The following is a 23,029-nucleotide window of genomic DNA, read 5'->3' as shown; positions in this document are numbered from 1 at the left end:
GTTCTCCATCCTCACGCTTGAGCATGCTGACTCACCAGACACAGTTTTGATGATCTTAAACCATATCATATCTTCTCAGGCTTAATTGTACTGATTTAATTGAGGTTTATTTCTGTTTAATTCTCTGATACTTGAGGAAAAGCAATGCTGAAAAGATAGCTAAAAATAATTCATATTAAGTCCCAACCCTGAGAATACGAGAAAAAATTAAGACATTTCAGAGGAGTTCACACCTAGCTCGAAGCACAGAATAAGTTTGTGGGTAATTTTCCAAAATAAAGAGGTAGACCACAGCATAATCGTATCACCAGAAAGTGTTTATGGCCTAAAATGTGTCTCTCCCTTAAGAAGATTTATCTTTCATGAAATCTAAGGCAGCTGTGAGATAGAGGAGAAGGGTCTAATCCTACTTTGACACTGTCACAAGTCATGGTCCCCTGACAACCTGGGCCACAGGCCTGGAGGTTTTTCCATGAATCATGAGCCTGTTGCTTATTGTCTCTTAAAATGGACAAAACAATAATATTTGCCTCATCTGTGAATTTCTGCGTTTCCTATGGATGAAACTACAGCCAATCTTGCTGTTTGGTTATCCTAAAGCTCTTACATTGTTAAATAATGGCCATTACTCAAGTCTTTCATTTATTATATGAATTATTATCTATGTGTTCCATAATATCAGCAGTTTTCTTCAGTCTGAAAACTAAGAACTCATCTGCCCTTGAGAAGTGTCTTCAGGATTTAGAGTTGATTATAGCATTGTCTTCATTAATGGACAAAGTAAATATTGTTCATGGCTAAATGCAGATGTCAGCAGGCTGAGTAGATGTTGTGCATCTCTGGCTGAGTGTGTCAGAAATTTCCCCACCCTGATTTAGCTGTTTCCTTCCCCATGTCCCATGCTGTGGCTCCAGCTCACAAGCAGACTGTAGTTTTATTGCTCTTCACTAAAACTGAATGATAATTATGATTTGGCAGCTGTTTTGAAGAAGAGCAGAAACAAAGCCTTTGGAACTTTTATGTAACAGCCAGTGTTGGCATTTCCATGAATTGCACGATGATTATGTGAGGCAAGCACAGCTCCCTCATTCCCAGGCATGTAAGAGAATCGGTCGACCGATTTAAGATGGTAAATGCAAAAGAGGAATACTAGCAATCAGACTCACTGAAGCCTTGGCAGAATTATAATGAATATAAATCCTAATTCTATCCCCACTGCCTTTGATGTTAAATCTGGGCTTAAATTGTAGCTGCTGTTAATTGCAGCACTGAAATATTTTGCATAATGATGAGACTCTGGTTCTTTTTTACCTTAATTATTTCCCTGTTGAAGAAAAAACCTGGGGCAACCCAGATCTGCAGCATTACCCAGATGTAATATATACATTGGCTCTCCACACTGCTGATCACTAAACTATCCTTCACTGTATGAGCAGATGGCACATGCAGTACCAGAGGTGACAGACCTGACACTGCATTCCTTGCACCTCTGAGACTCTCATGTGGAATGCAAGAAATGCAAGACTGCTCAGTGGCCCATCCTGTATTCCAGAGATGCTGAACAACTGCACATCACTGCCTGGTGCTGCCACAGGGGAATGAAACACTCTCAAGAGTCAGGAAATCCTTGTGTGTGCTGCAACTTCACCTATGCTTATAAGAAAATCCATTCTTCTTAAATAGTGGCAAGAAGATGTGTTTTAAATCTTATTAAAATTATCCAGCCATTTCATTTGAAGGACTTATAATAAAAATCCAAGAAGTCCCCAATTAAAAAAAAAAGCCCATAGGCTTCAGCAAAAATACCACCTACTCTCTATTAAAGCTTCTTTTGGCATTAGGATCCACATTTTAACCAAATTAGAAAAGAACATTTTTCAACTAAAGGAAACAAATTCAAAAAATGTGATGTTTTCTGGCAAGGTTCATTTTAATTAACTTAAGTCAGTGGCAGCTTTCAGTTTTTTATGGAACATCATGGAGTGTTCTGTGAATTTGACAATGCAATCATGCTAGAGAAAAACTTCAATTGCAGGATGTCTGTGTGAATGCCAACTGAAGTACCAAAGAGACACATGGTTGGTATCACAATGTTACCATAATTAAGGTACAGAACCAGAGAGTAATTCCTGATGGAAAGGTCTGGAGGTCTCTGGTCCAGTCACTCCCTCAGAAGGGAGGGATGGAAGGACTAAGATGAGTTTGAGTATCATCAGGGATACAGGTTCTATAACCTCCCTGGTCATCTGATAAATAAGGATTAAATTCTCTGCATCAAGCTGCTATGAATGAATTAAATAAATAAAACACTGCTGAGTACACAGTTAAAAACTAAAATTCTGTTAGAAATGGTTTATGCTACATCAAATCAGAAAGAATCTAGCAACCCCTGGTATTTTCACATTGATCACCTGCTCTCATGTTCAGAGAGCATCCTGAACCAGAGAGCATCCTACTCACTATAGTAATACTCAGTATAAAACTGCTTCACAGTTCCCAGCATAAAGGAAACATGGTTTGTATGTTTTACCTTCACTTAAGGCAATTAAAGAGCAACCCAAATTGTGAGTGGTAGATCTGAACTCCACTAGGACTGTGATTTCTCAGACACTTCAGTCCCTTGCTCACCCTGTGGGAGCAGTTTAATCTCTAATCCTCCCTATACTTCTTATGAAATAAAGATGTGCCATGATCCCTTTAAGCAGGAACAAAGCACAAAGAAATCTACCGTCCTACATGAGTTCCTGGAAAAAGGATACAGAGGGCCAGGGTAAAGATCCCAAACCCACCCTAGTGCTCCAGCCACTGAATTCACTATCTGTCTTAAACCAAAATTTTGGGTTGCCCTGAAAGAGGAGCAGAACCATGCATGAGATAAAACCTCCTGGTGTTTAGTGGAAGCTGGCTGCCCCTAACTTCATGTTCCTTTGGACATCCCAGTCCAAAAGCCATTTGTAAACTTGAGATTCAATTTCAGCTCTCCAACTGCTTGAAATCTCAGTCATCTTCTAACAAGTAGAGAGCACAGAAAGGGCAAGGGGATGTCAGAACATTCATTGCACACATAGGCTGGTACAGTTTCTTCTTTGAGTTAGCAGCCAGCCCATGTGGAAAATCTTTGATGCAGCATCATCAGAGGTGCCTGGAACTCTTCACACAAACAGTGTGGGCAGAGGGGGCCAAGGCTGGATTAATTTCCTGGAATGAGTCTACTGAAATAGACACATCTTGATTAAATCCCTGAACAGACACATACCTAACATTTTCATGCTCAGTTTTTCACATATTATAAAACATTTTAATAAGAGGATACTGGGGAGCATGACATAAAGTGTTCACATTTTATTAAACGTAATTTCCCCATTAGTTTTGATCATAAGCACAGAAAGATACCATTATATTGGTCTGGCCTTTGTGGTAAACTTTCTGCACAAATATCTACAGAGCTCATCAGCAGCTGAGATATGGCTACTCCAGAACTTTTGTTTGTCAGCATGTCCTACACTCGTGAAAACAAGAAAATCAGTCTTATATATCAAGCTTCAAAAGAGAAAAACAGATCACCATTCCAGTTACAATAGAAAAAGAAGGTACCCTTGGACAATGCCTTTCCCTGAAGTTACAAATTATTGACCCTTAATTCAAAAGGAACTTCTGTCCAAGAAGAATATAGAATATACAAATATTTGACTCAACAGGAATCACATCAGTTCCATCACAATGATGTATTGATCAGCTGTATTTCCTAGACACTGACTTCCTGCTTTAACTCCCAGGCTTCCAGAACAAATGGATTTTATGTTTGCAATGATGTCCATAATGGACTGTAAAATTTAGCCAACATAAAAATAAACAGTAAACCCTGATTTTGTTAGGCAGATGAAGTAACACGTTCTTCTAATCATCATGAAAGGAAAGTCCTCAGGAATTATCTCAGATTTATCAGTCTAGTCTGTTTATAGTCCTGTTCTTTCAAGTGATTTCCTAGGCTAGATTATTTTCTTTTAAATACCTGTTCCCTCTTCTCTCTCCCTCTGATGAACAGCCTCCTGTTACCCTGTTCTCATCCTGGTCCTCGGTTTTCCCTCACCCTCAGTTCCACAGAGCTGTCAGGGCTGGACTTGCCTGTCTTTGGTGCCACCTTCGGGCAAGTGCTGGTTTGCCACAGAAATACTCCAAAACTCTTCATAATAAATGCTTTGTAATCTCAGTATGGGCTCCTCAAAAGGATTACTCATTCATTAATTCCCATACAATTATCAGATTTTCTCTGATCCCAGGCCATGCTCTTGATTATTTCCTAGGTACCCAACCCAAAGGCACAGCTAGATTCCCAATGGGAAAATTGAATTATTTAATTTATATTTCCACCTGTCCAGGATAAAATGCCTTTAAAAGTAACTTGTTCAGTTGATCTTATATCATCCAGAAAAGTTAGTTTTCACAATTTTCATTTTGCCACACTGCATGAGTTTGGAAATAACATAGTCAGTGTTTCTCTTAAAAATTCCTCTCTGGAAGAAATCAAGGGGAACTGAGGTAGATGAGGTTTTGTATTTATTTTCATGTACCTAGTTTTTGAAAGACAGCAGCTTTATCCTATAATGATTAGAGGATAGGCTTTGTTTCAAATTTTCTTGTCACTCAAATGTTATTTAAACCTAAGCAATACTCCAGCCATGCTTATGTATGTGTGAGTGTGAAATGTTCTCCCAATGGCTTTTTACACCCCTGGCCTATTTCAATTATTCTCAAGGCCATTAAGTTCCAATAAATTCCATGAGTTAACTGACTGGGAGTTCCCATTCATATCCAGTAAGAGAAAAGCTGCAGTTTGAGCTTAGCTGCTGTTTGAGACCTTACAGAAGTTTGTCTTTTCAGTGCAGCAAGGAAGAAGCAAATATCATTGATTTCACTGCTCTGCTTCCCTCCTGGCCATGACTGATCCACTCTCCTGTGTCCTGCTGAGCAGCTGACAACCTTCATTTTGTAAATGGACACAGTTACTAGGATGATTTTAAATGTGCACCATGCAATTAATTACTGCTGAGCAAATGCTGTCAAGATGAGACTTTTATAGCTAACCAAAGATTATATAACAACTTATTAAAAGTCATTTGGGCTGAAGAAGTTTTGTCTTTGAGCTTGTACTTGTATATCAGATATATCCATTACAAATGTATCAGTATTAGTATGTTTTGAAGACTACTAGGGCAACTGCAGGGTAGTGTTTCATAGATAATTCATATCAGGACTGGGCCCTGAAAAGTCAAAGTCTACTTTGAAGATGTCAATTTCTAGCTATCGTTAAACAATTAAAAATATATTTATTTTTTCATTTATACATTAAAAAATTCATTTCACTAAAATATGTGCAAGCTGAGAGGATTTACCTAGTATGGCACTAAACCTTCCATATTGTCTAAAGCACCATGCACATTCCTTTGGGATATAAATATCAATCTGATTAGCTAGCAGGTCTTGTCAGCCACAGTAACTTATCCCCTGGGGTGTCTGAGCCATCACGTGCCTCTAGGACTTCTCTAAAAGGTCAAGAGGACTTAACTAAGGTCTATATAAGTCCTTCCCTATGTCATTTGAAAAAGAATTAAGTCAACAGGACTCTGCTGATTTTTTACCTGACAGTATTTTCTGTTCTTGGCTGGGGAAAACTAAGTGGCCAGGTGAGTTCAATGTTTCCTCTGGAACTTTAGAAGACATCACAATAATTCACACAAAAAATGCATGGAAATAACCGAAGATGCCCAAATGCCAGGAAGTTCTATAAATACATTTGGCTTTGTCCTCAGCTTGTACACCTGAAGATTTAACTGGAAATACCAAATGTGTGTCTGAACTGAGGATGGAGCAGCTGGCTCCTGCAGGGCAGCTCAGCTGCTCTGCCCTGGGACCTGGGCTCACCTCAGGGCACCTGCCCAGCTCAGAGTGCCAGAGCAGTGGCCACTCCACCCAACTCTACCCAGTATTTTTCATTTTGCAGTATTCTTGGCATGGCTCTTTCCAGTATCCTGACAGAAGCTGAAATTGCTGCTGGTCTACAGAGCTGTCAAGGTAATATCTATGTTTTAAATTTGGCTGTGCAGTTTACCTATCAAATTCCTTGCTACCCCAAAGTCCCAATCCCAATAGAAACAGAAAATTCTCTCTTACTAAAACCAAAAAAAGGACTCAAGATAATGGAACAGATGCAAATTTTAATCTTGGCCAACGATGCTACAGGTACCTACCATCATTTGTGCACTGCAGCAATTTTAAGGATGAAAAAATCCAAAGGCTGAATCCTGAGTCAGAAATCCTATTTTTTCAGAGAATAATAATAGAACTACTGCTGATTTCAATGCAAGCCAAATATTTATCACCAAGTTCTACAAATATGTCTTTCAATGATGTATCTATTTATAAGGGTATGTTCTTGCATGCTGAAGACCACAGTCATTATTTCAATACCTTCCTAGTTGTGAGACATCATTGATGGAAAAATCCCATTTATCTGATATAAACTCAGGAAAATCAAAGACTGTTACATGGTATTTGTAATTACCCTCACTGTACTGCAGAATAGTTTGCTGCTTTTTGATCAAAAAGCTATATTTTTTTTGTTCCAGATTTTTGACTTCTTTTTTTCATCTCTCCTTGTTTCCATCTGCTTATTTCAGCTGCTGATTCGTTTGATTACAAAACCTTTTTTGTCAAAGTGGGTCTCAACTCCAAATCCAAGGACCAAGTTGCCAAAGTCTTTGGAATTCTTGACCAGGACAGGAGTGGCTTCATTGAGGAAGAGGAACTGAAGTAAGTAAATAAAAAAGCTACCAACAGGGTTGTGGTTTATCACTAAAAATGCATTATAAAATCAGAAATGTTCCCTTTCCTCCTTCCCCTTTGGATGGGAGACAATTATGTGTTTGTGCACCCGTGTGTGAGTGCTGGTGCTGGAGAAGCTGCAAGTCAAATAACAAAGGCAGGGCTGGATCACAATGGGGAAACTCTGACAGCACTGAAAATTCTTGTTTCATGTAGCAATAACTGACAGGCTGTGAAGATAAAAATAGCAGTTCTGCTATAGCTGCTTTTTATTATTGTAAGATTTTTTTTACCAGACTGAATTCAAAGGGCCATTTTCTCTCATCTTTCTTCTGTCACATGAATTCTACCTTCCAGATCACATTCATCAGACTTTGAAGTTAAAAGTAAGCTTAGAGAAACTCCTGCTAAGACTCTGCATCTTAGGAGAAAGAAGGAAGATAACAAGGGAGGGAAGATGAATCCTGCCACTACAGAGGATTATTTAATTTTGTCTTTTTAATTCAATGAAACCAAGATGTCATCAAGGATTTTTTTAGGCTATGAAGCAGCATCCTCTTACTTCCTTACCCTCAATCTCAACAAAGCTAGAGGAAGTTTTACCGTTGAAATAGTTCTCAAGAACTGAATCATGCTTGAAATTTTGCAGCTATTACCAACCCAAACCCTGAACACTTTCAGTACAATGTCTCTCTCATTTGCTCTCTCACCTTTACCAGACTTTTCCTGAAGAATTTCTCAGCCAGTGCCAGAGCTTTGACGGACGCTGAGACCAAGGCATTCCTGGCAGCAGGGGACAGTGATGGAGATGGTAAAATTGGAGTGGATGGTAAGACTGCCCTTATCAAAATGATAATTCCTGCCTTTGAGACTTCCTAAAGGCAGCTCCAGGCCCCTGCCCTGCTCCGTGTGCTGGGTGTTGTGGGTCTGATGCTGAGGTGCTCAGATCTGCTGTGCTATAGGGAGGATCTGACATAGAAACAGGTCTCTACTCTGCCCCCGGCTAAAGTGGTCAGTCCCTTTTCTCATCTATGGAGATTTTTTCAGCAATGGAACCTAAATTCAGTTTATAATTTCACTGCTTTTTGCTAGTGAACTGGGATACAATGTGACACTTAAATGCAACACTTCCTTTGCATTAAGTATCTATTGTCAGGAATACACAAGGTGCTGCCTTTAAGGAATATTTATCAGGGGAAGCAGTGTTAGTTTCCCATTTGAACTCTAAAAATTAGGAGAGAAAATTTTGGGCTGTGTGATTACAAACAGAGGTTCCACTGTATTACTCTTTTTTTCTTCTTTTACAGAGTTTCAAGCACTGGTCAAATCATAGTCAGCAGTCAAGTAAAGACCAAGACCTATGTGCCATAAACAATCTTCCCTATTGCAAATCTACCATTTATTTACACATTTTGTACCCTGAAAGGTCATGAACAATTGTTGGCAAGTGGTTTCATATTGCTGGAAAACATCTGAAGTGGTACAAGCACTCCTTAAGCCACACTGCCAGGTGTTTTAAGCAGGTCTATGGCACAGAGGGACTGAACTGAAATCCACTCTTCACATCTGAATTTAGGTCATTAAAGATATAAACATAAATATTAAGAGGAGAAATTGAAAACATCTCTGTGGGCCATTGAATTTTCAATATTTGCATAAATAGCTAGCATATGTTGTAATAAAAAGCAGAAATAATAAAATGTCCAGGTGTAAAACCTGTTTCTGGTAACCAGTAGCAGTGGTATTTAATCAAGAGGTATTTTAATATTCCATATGTTTTTCTGTCATTCTTTATGCAAGTGATTGTGTTTCAGAGACTAAGTATATTGCAGAAGCTTGCACTAATTAAGTCATCAATTTAAGATCAACTGGATCCAGGATTAATTTAGATTTCTGAAATAGCAATACATTCAGAATTCCCCAAGGAATGCCTCACCTTCATGCCCACCCGATGGCACTATTGTTCCACTGCTGAGAAGCTAAAACAGCGTTCTGTGTTTAAATGAATTCCACAACACTCCCGTGTCCCACCTTCCACTTCTGCAAAAAGCACTTCAAAAACACCAGTCCCAGTGCTCCTTAAGAGCAAATAGGGGAATGTTGCCTAAATAATCAACATTCTGCTGCTTTTCTTCTCAGCACTGAGAACAGCACAATGCCCACATCTCACAGGGGTGTAAAATGCATCAACGTTTTAAGGAAAGTATGGTGAAAGGAAAAGTGCCATAAAAATTGCTATAAAAATTGCTAAGAAAATAATCATTTTTTTCTTTACAGACAGATTGAAATAGCAAGACAGACATAAGGAATGGGGAGAATGCAAAATTCTGAGTAGTTTCTCACTAATTGAAGTTCATTTTGTGCACTAGGTCAGGGTTCTGGTTGAAAAGTGTGGGTGTGATCATGTCACCACAACTTTGTCATAGTATAAACACACAGAGCAATCAAACTGGGCTAAAAAATTAAACATTGCTAATAGTGCCTAATGAAACACCTCAGTGTATCAGGGTTTTGTCTTAGACATGTGACCAAAATAAACACACAGCCAAACTGCCTTTTAAAAAATCTAGATGGCTTTAACCATCCCAAACATCAGACTTCCAACACTACAGTTGCTCCTACATACTCTTGGAAAAAAAATTTGGAGCTCTTGAAAAGTCATTCTTGGACAATAAACTTGCAAAAACTGGTATAAGTGTCTCACAATGTATTTGTTGGAGGTATTCAAGATGTTTCAATATTTGCAAATCAAAAATCTTAATTTCAAAATTGCCTGCTGATGTTATTGTGGTTCTGATGCACAACATATTTATGATAAAACATTATGGAGAAGGAAGGAAATATCAATACAATGTTGGGGAAATCGTCATATTACACAAAGTTAAAGCAGGTCTACAAGACTTCAATGAATCCTCAATAATGTGTTCATGCTCTATACATTATCCAAAAATATATTTCCATTAACTCTAATGAATGAATCAGGTCCTAATATTGTAGAATTTTCTGTAAGAGTGAAAAAAGAATCATCCATCAAGCAAATTGACATTCATTATTTCAATGTCATCTCAGAAGAGCAATTAAAAAAGGGAATTCTGCAGAATTAATAACTGCAGCCTGACTGCAGGGCTAAAAGCTCTCATTATTGTCAGAAAATGCTTTGTTTCTCAGCAGATATCATGTTTTATGTTTCCATTGTGCAATATGGGTCACCCAGACTTTTTCAAGCATTGTACCAACATTAATGGCTAAATAAGAGAGAAAGGCACAGACAGCTCAGATAACTTCTGAGATAGCAGGCAGCTCCTTTATTTAACCACACTTACTTCCACCCTGATTAGCCTGCTAGGCCTACAAATCTAAGACAATTTCACCACTTACCATTCCATTAAGAACAGTAAAAAATTCATGACAAGGTAAGTCTGGTATCAGCTTCAGTGATCACTCCAGAAAGTTAAGAAGAGCTTCTGACTAGAGAGGTTTTTAGACCTTTCCTTCTTCCAGCACTGCCACTAACAGATCAGAGGAGAAAAATGCTGTTTTCTTTGCACAAGAATATACTCACTCAATTTCTTTTCCTCTCTTCTTCACGTGGGCTGTCAGGTACTGTGAAATCTCTGTTACTACTTACCATGGGGTTTAAGAAAGCTCTTCAAATTGTGCCTCAGCTGGAAATAATGCTGCCTGGTCACAAGCACAGAGTCCCAAACAGCTCCCTTCGAGTGAACAACTCTGCTGGAGTCAGACATTTGGAGGTCTGAGACCATAAATATGGGATTGCCTCTTGTCAATGGAATTTTGTCACATGCTTGGTGCATGTGTTTTAAGTTTGCCTGAACCTCCTTTCTTTAGCCCATTTCTGCTAAACAAATTACTTTTGATGATTATTTACAATAAAGTTAACTCTAATTACGGGGTAATTTTACTTCAAACCTCACTAAGGGTTACACATCCTCCTACTGCTGAAATTAATGGCTGAAATCCCACTGAAATCAATGAGAACAGGCAGTGAATACAGAAGAGGTTGGAATTGGGTTTATTTTACCATGGTTCCTTACACTGTGGGGCACAGTGAAATGCAGCCATGAGCAAAGAGCCTTTGGTAACAGTAGAGTAGAACTGTACTTATCTTTTTATCTTTTACATGGCACAATAGCAGCATTCAGGTTATTTCACAGCCTCCAACATTAAGGCACAGTTATTGCTAAAATGGAAAGAAACCCTGAACAATCTAGATTTTTAAAGGTGGCTCCATCTGACACTGTCTATAATGCTGACAGCAGACAGAAATGTTAGACAATTACCTTTAGGGTCAGAGACAGAAAATTGCATTACTGAGTCTCAGAAGTACTTCCAAATGCATTTAAAGACAAACACAAATCAAATGCTGTCAGAGATCTTCCAGGACAGCTTTTTAAGTGAAAAAATATGTTTATCAGACCAGACTCTTTGAACTAGTGACACTATTACTCAGCTATATTAGTCTACTCTGCTGTCATTTTAAAACAGAAATGAAATTCACTCCCACAGACTGATAAGAACATAATTTGAACTGAGGAAAGTTCACATGGGATTCCCCTTATGTGAGAGAAGTACCTGTTTTCCTTTAGCTCCAGACTCACTGTGCTGCAGAATCTATCTTGTATGGTGGGTTCTCTACTCCAGATCTCTGCTCAGTGCTCTGGGTAATTCCTCTACCTGCTGCAGGGAAAGAAAGCTTTGTCACTGGGGCCTGCCCTTCCTCCTTCATTGAGCAAAAAAGTCAAATACTACAGCATGTGCTCAGACCTCTCTGTTAGAAATGGCCAAGCAACAATTCAAATTAAATGCTGTAATGATTTCTTTATTTCTCTAGGATTAAAGCATTTGAAGCATTTGCCCTAAGAGACAGCTTGAAGTGGCAGGATTTAATTCATTTTGTTGTCAAGGTCCTTTTCAATGATTCTGGCTGTGAACACACTAAGATTCTCTGCTGTCACCACTGAGACATCAACACTACTATCAACCACAGGGGTTACTGAGTATCTATTTTAGTTACTTCCAAACTCATTACAAAGGCAGAATCTGTTATCCAGGATCATGATACCATTGGCCCTGACACAAGCAGGGCTGAAAGATGGAGTTGTGTGGGTTTGAGAATAGCTGCTGCAGCATCTCTTTACACTCTTGTAGCTGGTCTCAGGTTAACACCTCTCCTCTGATCTCACCTGAGACAACTGCTGATGTTTCTTCTGCATCTGCCACAGCTTTGCTTGATTGCCACTGCTCATTAACTCTGTACTTTATGCAAACCAGAACACAAAGGGTACAAGACCAGTCCACAACCTGTCAATGCTTTACCAAAACACAGCTTTCCTCTACACTTGGAGAAGTAAATAGCACTTGATTGGAAGACAATTGTCTCATATGTTTAGATTCCTAAAGAACCTAGAACCTTAGCAAGAACTTATTATGAGTATTCTGTATTTCTCAGAGTAACACCTTCAGGTTTAATTTTGGTAGTCTGAAAAAAAAAAGAGGCTTTAATATTATTTAATAAGGACACCTCAGGTGAAAACAACACTAAGTATGCAAGTACATAAATATTCAGATGATCAACCCAACAGAACTTTTAGATGTCTCCTGTAGAGCAAAAAAAAAAAAAAATCCTCAAAACAACTGAACAAAAACTATTTTTTTCTTTAATTTCATAGGAATGAGTGTTAAACATTCTTAAAACTGTGCAATACTAAGATTCTGTGTCAGATTTTGAGCTATTGTTAACTGCTCATTACTTAGCAGCTGTTGTTCTGGTTGATTTATTGAGGATTTTCATTATAGTGTTACATTGTTTGCATAGCATCTTTAAAAAAAAACCACTTCCATAGATCTCTAGTTTTTGAATGCATAAAGTAATTACAACCACCTAAGTTAACACGTAACCAAGCAAGAAGTAAAACAGGCAGATAATTTAGATGTAAAATAAATTATCTCATTAAAATATCCCTTCATATACTAACCCCTGATTATTGCATTCTAATTGTAGTGGAGGGAAACCTGTACTTCAGATGAGGTGTCATTAATAAATAAATAAAACCCAGTAACCCTAGATTCCCACCTGTATCGATGTACAGTGACATCAACTTGATTCTGAAATTCAGCTCTTTTAGGCTTTTGTGGACCATCTTTCAGCCAGGATTAGCATCACTTTTGTTGTCAGCATTGAATTTCAAACATTAAAAGATCTCTTCAAAAGCAATCATGGCAATTATATCACTTTTATTTGAGATCATATTTTAATATAAAACTAATTCTGGCTATTCTACAACTGTTGAATACACACAAAACCAGCTTAGCACTTTGCTATGCCAGAGTGCATGAGGTAACCAGATGTCATTCTTTAAACATCTGGTGCTTATATTTTTAAACAATGTCCAAATTAGTTGCAGATCTATTTTGAGCTTGAGCATTATGTGCTCACCTTGATCTTGTCATTTTCCTCCATTTCAATTCCCTTGTTCTCATTAACTGTCAATAATTAGCGTTGCATGGCAAGTCAAACACTTAGACAAAGAGAGCAATTCCATGGGTTCTGTGTAGGAGCCAGCAAAAACAAAGGAGGTTTCCTGTAAAGGAACATCCATGGCACTCTCACAGAGGGCTGAAAAAAACCCTTTTTCTCTAGAAACATTGTGGCAGTAAGAAAAGAACCCTTCTGCTCAAACTCATATTAACTTGAGATGATCATAGAGGAGAAAATACAACAGAGTGTAAAAAGGTACCTAGGAGAATGAAAGTTATTTCAGGATAGTTCTGGAGAAAGCACAGAATGAACTTCATCCCCACAGGCACTGCCTGACAGATCACAATGCCATGGAAATCTCAGGCAGAAAGCAAAATGAATATATAGCACTGAATGAAGAAGATAAATGGAAAGGACACCTAAAGATCTGTGATCAGAGCTTCAGCTTGTACAAGTCAGCACTGTTTAATTTGTTTTAATCACAAAATGCTAATTTACAGCAGTCCAGGGTTCTTAGGTTCACCATTAAAGTGTTCTTCCACGTCACTATAACAAATTTTCCTACTGGAAGCAATAGAACAAGTGCCTGGTGGTTCCTGGCCAGCTGCATTTGGGACCCAAAGGTAAGTCTGAATATTTGTGATTTATGCCATGTTCCTTCATATACAAAATAGGTAGCAAGAAAGTTAAAAGTATCATTAAATTATGTCTGCATTTTCTGTTTCTTATACCTTGCATTTCTCTATCCCAATTCAAACAGAGCTATGGAACATTTGCTATGATTTACACTTTTCTCACTGTCATGAAACCAAGCAGGAGTAAACCCACTGTAGTCCATTAACTTACTTCAAGGCTTAGATATATTTATTACTCTGCTCCACGGTATAATTAGTAACTGTTGCTACAATAAAAATATTACATCTTTGGCATACCATGCTATTTCCATTTGTTTAAAAATGAAACAATGTTCATGGAGTAAGAGAACATCAGTTTAGATGCCACAATTGACTACTACAGAATAAATACCAACCAAATACATGTGAGTTTTATTGGTCTCCATCCTAGAATTTTGCCCATTTAAACCTCCTTAAAGATGGAAACAGATTTTTGTCTGAGAAGGAAAACTTCCCATCTAGTGTTATGAATTTTCTTAAGGTTTTTTGTTCCAAAAGTAGTACTCCTGAAATATATAATAAAATCTCATTTATTTATGCCTAGAATTAAAATTTTGTTATTAATGAAATAGATTGTGCGAGTGTATTATAAAATGTATATACAACTACTTCCACACTAACAAAGTCTGATTCCTACAACCTGTAGAACTTGCTACAACTAGTAAGCCTATTATTGATTTCATGTAATTCAAAATATTCAAAATGGATTATTAAGTAGGCCAACTGATTATATATAATCTTCCAAGGAATATTGATGACAAGATCAGTTTATTCAGCTTTACCTAGCTCATTGTTTTCTCTCACTGAATACACTGGTTTCTGTTTCTGTAATTCAGAAAATGGTCAGGAAATACAAAATGAAGCTTACTGCAGAAACATCATCCAAATTAGAAATGCTTTCCTCTACCCTGGTGACAAGTTATCTTTGTCAGAATGACACATTGGCACCTCTGATCTGTCATCTCCAACCTCCTTCATACATTCCAAAGGATCAACAGAGCCAGGGAACAAACAAATTCATTTCTTTTCCCGAGGATTTGGCTGCTGGAGTCATCTTCCAAAGAGCGACTCTCAGGTGCAGAGCTTGCCTGTGAGCATACTTGGAGCTGAAAGGCTGCTTTGATGGCACAGTTGTACTTAATTAAGCACTAGTGGATTTATTTTTTTAAAACTGTTCTTTTTGTCCATATTATCTTAGGATATAAATAGAAAGAAAAGTTTAATTAGTTAAGGAAGAAATTTGAGCCAAGTCTCAATTCAAACATTTGATCCATGGAAGTGTAACCCAAGTAGTGGTTATTGTCACCTTTTGAATCCTTTATAAGACAGAGTGGCAAGCCAGAGCCAACATTACTATTTTGCCTGGTATCTCCTCAGCTATTTTTCCTTTACCTAGCTGAGAAAACTCTAAAGGTGAGCATCTGACTTGAGATTAGTTAAATAAAATTACTGTGCAGAGCTGCACCATTAGTAAGTACAACCACCATTGTTCTAAGGTTTTTGTTTTAATTGCTGGAATTACATATGGATGGGCTTTACATAGATAAGTATCAGTTTTCTTTTTATTCTTCAGAGCTGTTGGGGGAGATAATAGAAGTAAACTTTCTTACCTTTTGTTTTCCAGCTGCATGTATTGCTACTTGTGTTGCCAGATTCTGTGCATTCCAGTAAGACTATTTGTTAGATGAATGGTTACATAGAGTTTAAATATGTGCTGTATTTATATAGGTTGCAGGTAAATGATAAAATATTGATCATCAGCTCACAACATGGTTAATGTAATCCATCTCATCAACAACTATTATTTCTGAACTGCTATTTTTAAGGATGTACTAAAACTTGTAATTCATTAAGGAATACCAGAGATGTTACTCTGATCAATGAGACCCATCTACTCTTGTTGACCTTATAGTAATCTTCAAAACACAGAAAAACCCAATTTGTTGTAAGATGCATTTGTATTTCAAAACTCTGTTTGCAATATTCTATTTTGCACAGGTTTAAAATGAGCCTTACAGACATTCTAAGCCCTTCTGACATCGCTGCTGCTCTGCGGGACTGCCAAGGTGAGAAAACAATTCAAAATCTCCAAGTCTCTTATTTTGTGTAACCTGGGGCAAGTTTCACTCAGTCCCAAAGGAATACTGAACAAGTGCATACTTTAAACAGATTTCTGTAATCTCTTTACTCAGCTGTCACAGTGTGTTTGTTCATTACTGGTTTATATTGTCAATTTGGAGCTTATCCTCACATGATTCTGTTGGATGGTTAGTAGGGTATGGGGCAGTATTGCAAATTCATTCATTCTTTGACAGGCTTCACCTACTGATCATGTTTAGAACAATGAAATTGTAACAAAGTATCATCCTCAGACCATTTAGGAACACTGAATGCAGTGGTCTGGGGTTAATTTCTTTATTAATTTATTTTCAGCTCCAGATTCCTTTAGTCCCAAAAAATTCTTTCAGATCAGTGGGATGTCTAAAAAGACAAGCAGCCAGCTCAAGGAGATCTTCCGGATCCTCGACAATGACCAAAGCGGCTTTATTGAGGAAGATGAGCTCAAGTAAGGATTCTGTTAACTACTTGGGGGATATAATAAAAATAAACACTTTTTCCATTCCAGAGCTTTCAGTAAATGTGAACACAATTTATGCTAATTGTTGATAGAACTTCAGCAGATGGTGAAAGATATATTTAAATAGATCATTCAGAAAACAGCAGATTAGTAATACCTGCCTTTTATGCTCAGTATAGAACAAAAGAGCACCCTGGGGCTGGATTTTCATAGTGGACAGAATCAATTCAACCAGGGTTGCACTTATAAAGCAGAAATACAAACAAGTAAGATTTAGCTTGCCAAACAAAGCATTGTTTTAAGGACTTGGCTATTGTGGTAAAGTTTTTAGAGATGGTTATCTCTTTGATTGTACAACAACCATAAAAATACTGTGGTGTGGAAATCTAAGTGCAAGTTGTTTCCTCCCAAGGTATTTCCTTCAGAGGTTTGAGTGTGGAGCCAGAGTGTTAACTGCCTCAGAAACCAAGACCTTCCTGGCAGCTGCAGACCATGATGGGGACGGTAAAATCGGGGCTGAAGGTATTGACTGCTTTAAGTACAGAATGAGGAGTGATGTGGGATTCTCTTTTATGTGATGGTAAATTAATGTACTCCCAGAGATTTTACTGAAACCCTGGAGTACAAACCTATTAAAGGGAGGAAATGGTCCCTGATCTTACGGGTTCATCTCTGCAACTCCTTTTCATGAGCGAGTAAAAAACCTTCAGGAACTTTCCTGATGCCACTCACTCCCATATTTCAAGGTGTTCTGAAAGCAACTGCCCCTTATTTCTCCTCCCACTCACTCTAATGTAAGGCAGCACTGGCATCACTTGGAACACACAAATGAAAAATCAAGGACAAAAGAACCAGGTGTACAGGAGAACAAACAGCTCATAATCAGCTCATTTCCAGCAGCTCCTGCCCCACAGAAATGCCACTGGGCACTGAAATCATTCTCAATGTGCAGCATGGAGCTCTGTATTTGCTCTGCATGTAAGGATAACAGAATGATCAAGGGTCACAGCCCCAGTAAGAGATCCCAGAGCAGGATCTGTGCAGGGATGGCTGCTCTTTATCTCCAGGGGCAGGTTAAGGTCCAGATAGGAAGGAGCAGCTGTTTAAGGAAGCAGCAAACTGCACTCACCATGTGCAAACACTGGTGTGATTTAATGGCTGCACGGTGCAGAAACCTCCTGATCTCCTAATTCCTTATTTCTGTGCCCTGTTTTGGAGACAAAGCACACACACAAAGGCCTGCAGCTAATGGCAGCCTGCCCCATGAGAGCAGTGAGCGTGAAAGGGGCTTAGGGAATAGCATGCAGGGAATGTGCCAGCGTGCAGATTCCCCAGCTCACTGCACCAGCAGGACAGAACTGCTCTGTTTCTTTCTTTGGAAGGAATGAAACCCAGTTCCTTAGGAACTATGCCAGAATAAACACACAAGATTTATGAAGCAATCTGTATATTAATACAGTCACTCAGGGATGGGACTGATCAGATACTCTGATTCATGGAAGCCAAACATTTAAAGGATCTTTAAAATAACAGTATCTTATTGCACAACTCAACACCCCAGGATCACACCACATGGAAATGCAGCGTTTTTAGCTTAGGCTGTGCTCTAAATCAACACTTCTCAATGTCTGAAGCATTACAAACAGTTAATGTAACACATGGACTCGCTTTTCATTTTTCTTACATGAGCTCTTAACTACTTCTTACTTAAATTCCATGTAAGCCATTCCATTATTTTTGCCTAAGATCAGTGTATGCAGAGAGAAGAACAAAACTACCCTGAAGATAGAATCATTCCCTGTAAGTCAGCAAAACACACTGCCTGTCCATGTGTTGTTTAGGAGATGTTTAGGCAATGCCTCTCATCCACACATTTCTTCCCTGGTCATCATCATCACTTAGATAACTTTTTTATGTTCATTCCTATTCTAAATCTCTTGATAAGCCACTAATCCTTTATTCCTAATCCTTTCATGTTAATATTTCTTTCATATAAATATTCTCTTCTCTTTCACAGAATTCCAGGAAATGGTGCAGGCTTAGAGGTTCAAAAGGACCAAACCAGAGAGAATTGGGATGAATCTGCAGGAGACACTCCCAGACCTTGAAAATCAGGAGTCCCTTATTTATCTTGACAGTGTCTGTTATTTTTTCACTGCCTTAGCAACATAATGAAACACTGATTACTGATTTTTTCATTGTGTGGACTATTTACCATGTTTTAACCTCTACTTTAGCAGACACTTCCCTTAAAAATATCCAATAAAAATCAATCATATACTGTAGCCTGTGTCTATTTTTTTGACTCCTATATTGAAACGTGAGAATTCTTAAACCAAAACTGTTAATCCCTCCAAGATCTTAAACTTATCAGATCTTCATATATGGAACATCTTTTGAAATTATTGGGAGTTCTGTTTACAATAGCCCTTGTGGATTAAGCTCAATTTCCCAGAACACTCAGATCTTCATTGAAAACCAGGAGCTCTGATACAATAATTTGACATACAAGTTGTTTGTAAGCTGGTAGACTCAGTACATTTAATATGATCATCACAATTTTCCTTTTATTGTACAAAAATAATATAAACTGATAAAAAATAAACATTGGATTTTGATACTACTTCTTAACACTATGAAACATGCTCTAGAATATAAATCTCTAGAGCATCAGTGGCTTAAACAGAGCTCTTCAGATTTACACAAGCCAAGGTTCTGACCCATGAACTGGGCATGGCCATTCTCAGAACACAAGATGGATGTCACAGCACAGTCACAAGAAATAAAGTGTGTCCTTGGCAGTGAAACCACTCTGATGACAGAAGGGTCTTGGAGTAGTTCACATGTAAGTAACAAACAAACTGCTCTCCATTTCACTGACAATTAAGTGTCCTGACCTTGACTAATCATGTTACATCAGGCAGGCAAATGCCTGTAAAATAAAGAATTTTCCAGGTGCTGCTGCACTCTGCTCCTTTCAATGTCTCAGCCTTTGCACTGTGGACCTCAACAAAGAAACCCAGAGGCCAAGTACAAATTCTGTTATTCTCCACTGAGACGCAGTAGGACACTGGAGCAGGTCACCAAACAGAAAAATACACTTGCCCTTCTCAAGATATTCTGAGATCTCTCAAACATCCAAAGCATTGCAGTTAAAGAATCTTTCCATGCTTTCCATCAGGAGAAAAAGTTCCTTAAAAACCCAGCAGTACAGCACCCACCCCAGATTCAAGTAAGGGAAAACTTGCTGATTTGTGGGAAGAAACATTTAAAATTAAAACATCACTTCCCCAGGATCCTTGAAACATTAAATCATACTTTTGAATGCTCTTATATAACATGTGATGGTAATAACTCAAACTGAATTTATTCACTGACAAAGATACTTGTCTGCTCCCTAGCCTAAAACAAAACACCACCAGTAAAGCTCCTAGAGAATTCCCACTGCTTCAGGCAGGCCCCTGTCATTGAGAAAGCTCCTGGGCAGGGTTTTACTGACTGACAAGGAAGGAAAAACTAAACATACTGACCATTTTTAACCCCCATTTAACATATGGATATGGGTGCTCACTGTAAGTATATATTTAACAAATAGGATGGAAACAATAATCAATCTGCATTCACCACAATCTGACATGAAAGCAGCAGTCAGAAATCAGCCATCACTGGCAGTCATGCCTACAGATTGCAATAGAAATTGCACCTGGTTTTCAGAATTGCCAGTTGTACATTGCATACAATGGACACAGCTACTATAAAAATACATTTTTAGAAAGCACTAGAATACTTATGATTCCCTTAAAATACAGGTCTCAAGAGTGCTATTACATGTTCACATTAAGTAGACACCTTGTGCCAGTGTACTGTATTTGTGAATAGTTAAAATTAAGATATAAAAAACTCATTAGCTTTATTCAACCTCTAAGCAGAAAAATGCCATGCCTTAAATATGTCAAACTGTGACATCATTCTTAATGTAATTCTCATTTTTTGCAGTGCTCAGAATGGAAATAATTAACTTATTAATACAATCCATCCTCAGAGCTGAAATCCTTTTAACTGCCTAGCCCCTTCCTCATCTTCTCTTCCCAGCTTTTCTACAGAAACTAGTAATATTAAACAAACAAAAACATTTCAATATCTCAAGTTTTCCCTGAAAGCAGTTTCTCAATAATTGCTACTCAGTAACTTTGTATTCTTAATCATAACCCAAGCCAGTGTGAAGTTACTGCCTCCCTTTATGAATCTGTGGTGCTGCAAAGCAAAAGCATCCATTATTAAACCATTACTCACCAGGACAGCCCCGGTGCTGCTCCCGTTCCCTGACATCACCCAGAAGCAGCCTGGGGGATGTGAGGGCTGCCTCAGCAGGAGCCCAGCTCCAGCTGCACTCTTGTGTTTTCCCACACAGCTCCACTGGCCTGTTGCAGTGTTAACAAAGCCTGCAGCCCAGGGATACACAGGCATTGTGCTTTTTGCTGGGTCACAGCATTGTTTTGTAATTTATTTGCTAAACTAATCCCAAAGTGCTGAGTCCACGCATTTGTTAACACATTTAGACCACATACTGTCAATGGAGCAGCTATTTGAGCTGTCAGCTGTATTTATTTAAAGCTGTCAGCTCTAACACCCAGAGTGATTTATAGCACACCTTTTTGTGAAGTCTGCCACTACACAGCTGATGGAAGTGCTCAAAATAGTATCCAGAAACAGGCTCCACAAACCAAAACATATGTCTGCACAGTACTATTTCTTACTTCTATGTACTCTTAAAAACAAATTGGAAAGCACTCATAAAGCTGTTAATTGTTTGTCCCTTGATGCAGGGGTTGTCCTGCAAATTCCCAATGTACTTATGCAGCAGTTTAATTTTACATAATCATGGGCTGGGAATCACATTTCAAACTCGGGGTGATCTGATGCCACTTTGCAAATGTCAAGGTGTGGTGTTACTGCACATACAATTAAGAAGATGGGATGAAATTGGAACCACAATTGAAGTTTCTTCATGCCCTGTTAATGTGCACATTAGAAATGTAATAATTTAATTGAATTTGTTATCACTTGCTCATTGTAGATTCTCACAAATACTTCCACCAAAAGCAATGTCAAGTTGCAGATGAGGTTGCACTGAGCAGAATTATGTTAGCAATCACTACACATACATGAATTCCCTTCCTAGGGAAAGCTGGGCATGCAAACACCTTCCTCAGCAACCCCCCTTTACAGTGAGTGCCCAATGGAGCTCCATGTACCCCCAATATCTCCCTGCAGCAGTGTTGGTACTGCAGCAGCAAACAGGCACCCCAAGGCACAGCCCAGGGTGTCCATCCTGCTAAGTCCTGAACAAACACAGCTCAACATTCCAACCAGCACAAGCAAAAATCTACAGTCACTGCTGGTTTTTAGTTTCTTTGGTGAGAAATTATTAAACTTGATAATCAATACCACCAATTTTCATAATTTCTTTTTTTTGCAGAGTAGTATAACAAATTAACTTCCCCTCTGACCTGATCAACACCTCCTCCCTGACTGCAGAGGAACACAAGCAAGGAGGGGAATTTGGCTCCTTTTGTTTGATATATTCAACCCTGACTGGATGTTCCCAGAAATTGTCTCAAGTGTGCTGCACCCTTCAAACGGACAGACCTCAATGAAGGAGCCATACTGCACACACTGCTGAATTTTAACTCAGAGCTGTAGGGGAGGAAACGAGATTTACTGCATGTGGATATCTCATCCTGACACATTTGGCCTGATCCTTCCTCAGACCCTGCTCAGGGAAATGCTGGGAGCTCAGCACAGCAGGGTCTTCCTTCATCCTGCCTGCTGGCAAGGGGAAGGAGTCACCCTCTGCTGTGACCCCTCTGAAATCACCACAAAATGATAATGCAGATTCTCTCTGCAGCTTTGGAAACATTTCCTACAGCTGTTCTGCGCTAGACTGTCTGGAAATGCTCTGCCTGTGGTAGGGCTCAGCCTGTCCTGTCACTCCTGCCTGTCCAGGGGGAGCTGCTCACTCTTGAGCAGTTTGGGTTAAAATTACCTGTGCAGGCAGGAAAGGTGACAGCCAAGGCGGTGGGGATCTCTGCACCCAGGGAAAGGAGCCTGAACTCACACCCAGGAACCCACATATCCAAACTGCAAGCTGAGCCATGGCACAAGGCAGGAGGGACGGGATGGAGCTGACTCCAGTGGGATTTGCTGCCATGGCACAAAGAAGTAGGGATGGGATGGGATGGAGCTGACTGCAGCAGCCCTGGGGGAAACAGTGGTCATCCCTCTCTGGCTTACACCGTTCATTTTTTGAGTGCACACATTAAATATTAAATTGCTGCAGTCTTAGAGCATCTCTATTCCACACAGTGCTCCTACTGCACTGGGTTGGATTCTCAAGGAATACACCAGCTGCTGAGGCTGAGGAAGACTACACAGATGATACTACTGGCAATGAAA

General features: G+C 38.9%; 2 protein-coding genes across 3 annotated transcripts; both read left to right on the top strand.

The window, feature by feature from the left end:
• The first annotated feature begins 6,011 nt into the window (after positions 1-6,011).
• On the top strand, positions 6,012-8,155 carry LOC135454161 (parvalbumin beta-like). The gene is made up of 4 exons (XM_064726034.1): positions 6,012-6,072; positions 6,678-6,810; positions 7,542-7,651; positions 8,130-8,155. The coding sequence occupies exons 1-4, from the start codon at positions 6,012-6,014 to the stop codon at positions 8,153-8,155; spliced, it is 330 nt and encodes a 109-aa protein (XP_064582104.1).
• A 7,135-nt stretch (positions 8,156-15,290) lies between these two features.
• On the top strand, positions 15,291-18,725 carry LOC135454153 (parvalbumin, thymic CPV3). Of its 2 annotated transcripts, none has more exons than XM_064726011.1 (5): positions 15,291-15,408; positions 15,994-16,061; positions 16,429-16,561; positions 16,986-17,095; positions 18,591-18,725. In XM_064726011.1, exons 2-5 carry the CDS (start codon positions 16,001-16,003, stop codon positions 18,614-18,616), a joined length of 330 nt encoding a protein of 109 aa, XP_064582081.1. In that variant the 5' UTR covers positions 15,291-15,408; positions 15,994-16,000; the 3' UTR covers positions 18,617-18,725. The 2 variants fall into 2 exon arrangements, with proteins under 2 accessions (XP_064582081.1, XP_064582082.1); XM_064726012.1 differs by having other exon boundaries at positions 15,358-15,408; positions 16,464-16,561.
• Positions 18,726-23,029: the final 4,304 nt, after the last annotated feature.

The sequence above is a fragment of the Zonotrichia leucophrys genome, chromosome 14 (genome assembly GCF_028769735.1).
Source record: "Zonotrichia leucophrys gambelii isolate GWCS_2022_RI chromosome 14, RI_Zleu_2.0, whole genome shotgun sequence".
Classification (NCBI taxonomy): Eukaryota; Metazoa; Chordata; class Aves; order Passeriformes; family Passerellidae; genus Zonotrichia; species Zonotrichia leucophrys.
The sequence above is the reverse complement of the archived record's forward strand: the minus strand, read 5'-3'. Positions and strand labels throughout refer to the sequence as shown.

Coding starts and splice junctions, on each gene's coding strand:
- LOC135454153 (XM_064726011.1), top strand. CDS start 16,001: ATGAGCCTTACAGACATTCTAAGCCCTTCTGACATCGCTGCTGCTCTG. Junction 16,562..16,985: donor ATTGAGGAAGATGAGCTCAA/GTAAGGATTCTG, acceptor TTTCCTCCCAAG/GTATTTCCTTCAGAGGTTTG. Junction 17,096..18,590: donor CGGTAAAATCGGGGCTGAAG/GTATTGACTGCT, acceptor TCTCTTTCACAG/AATTCCAGGAAATGGTGCAG.
- LOC135454161 (XM_064726034.1), top strand. CDS start 6,012: ATGGCTCTTTCCAGTATCCTGACAGAAGCTGAAATTGCTGCTGGTCTA. Junction 6,811..7,541: donor ATTGAGGAAGAGGAACTGAA/GTAAGTAAATAA, acceptor CACCTTTACCAG/ACTTTTCCTGAAGAATTTCT. Junction 7,652..8,129: donor TGGTAAAATTGGAGTGGATG/GTAAGACTGCCC, acceptor CTTCTTTTACAG/AGTTTCAAGCACTGGTCAAA.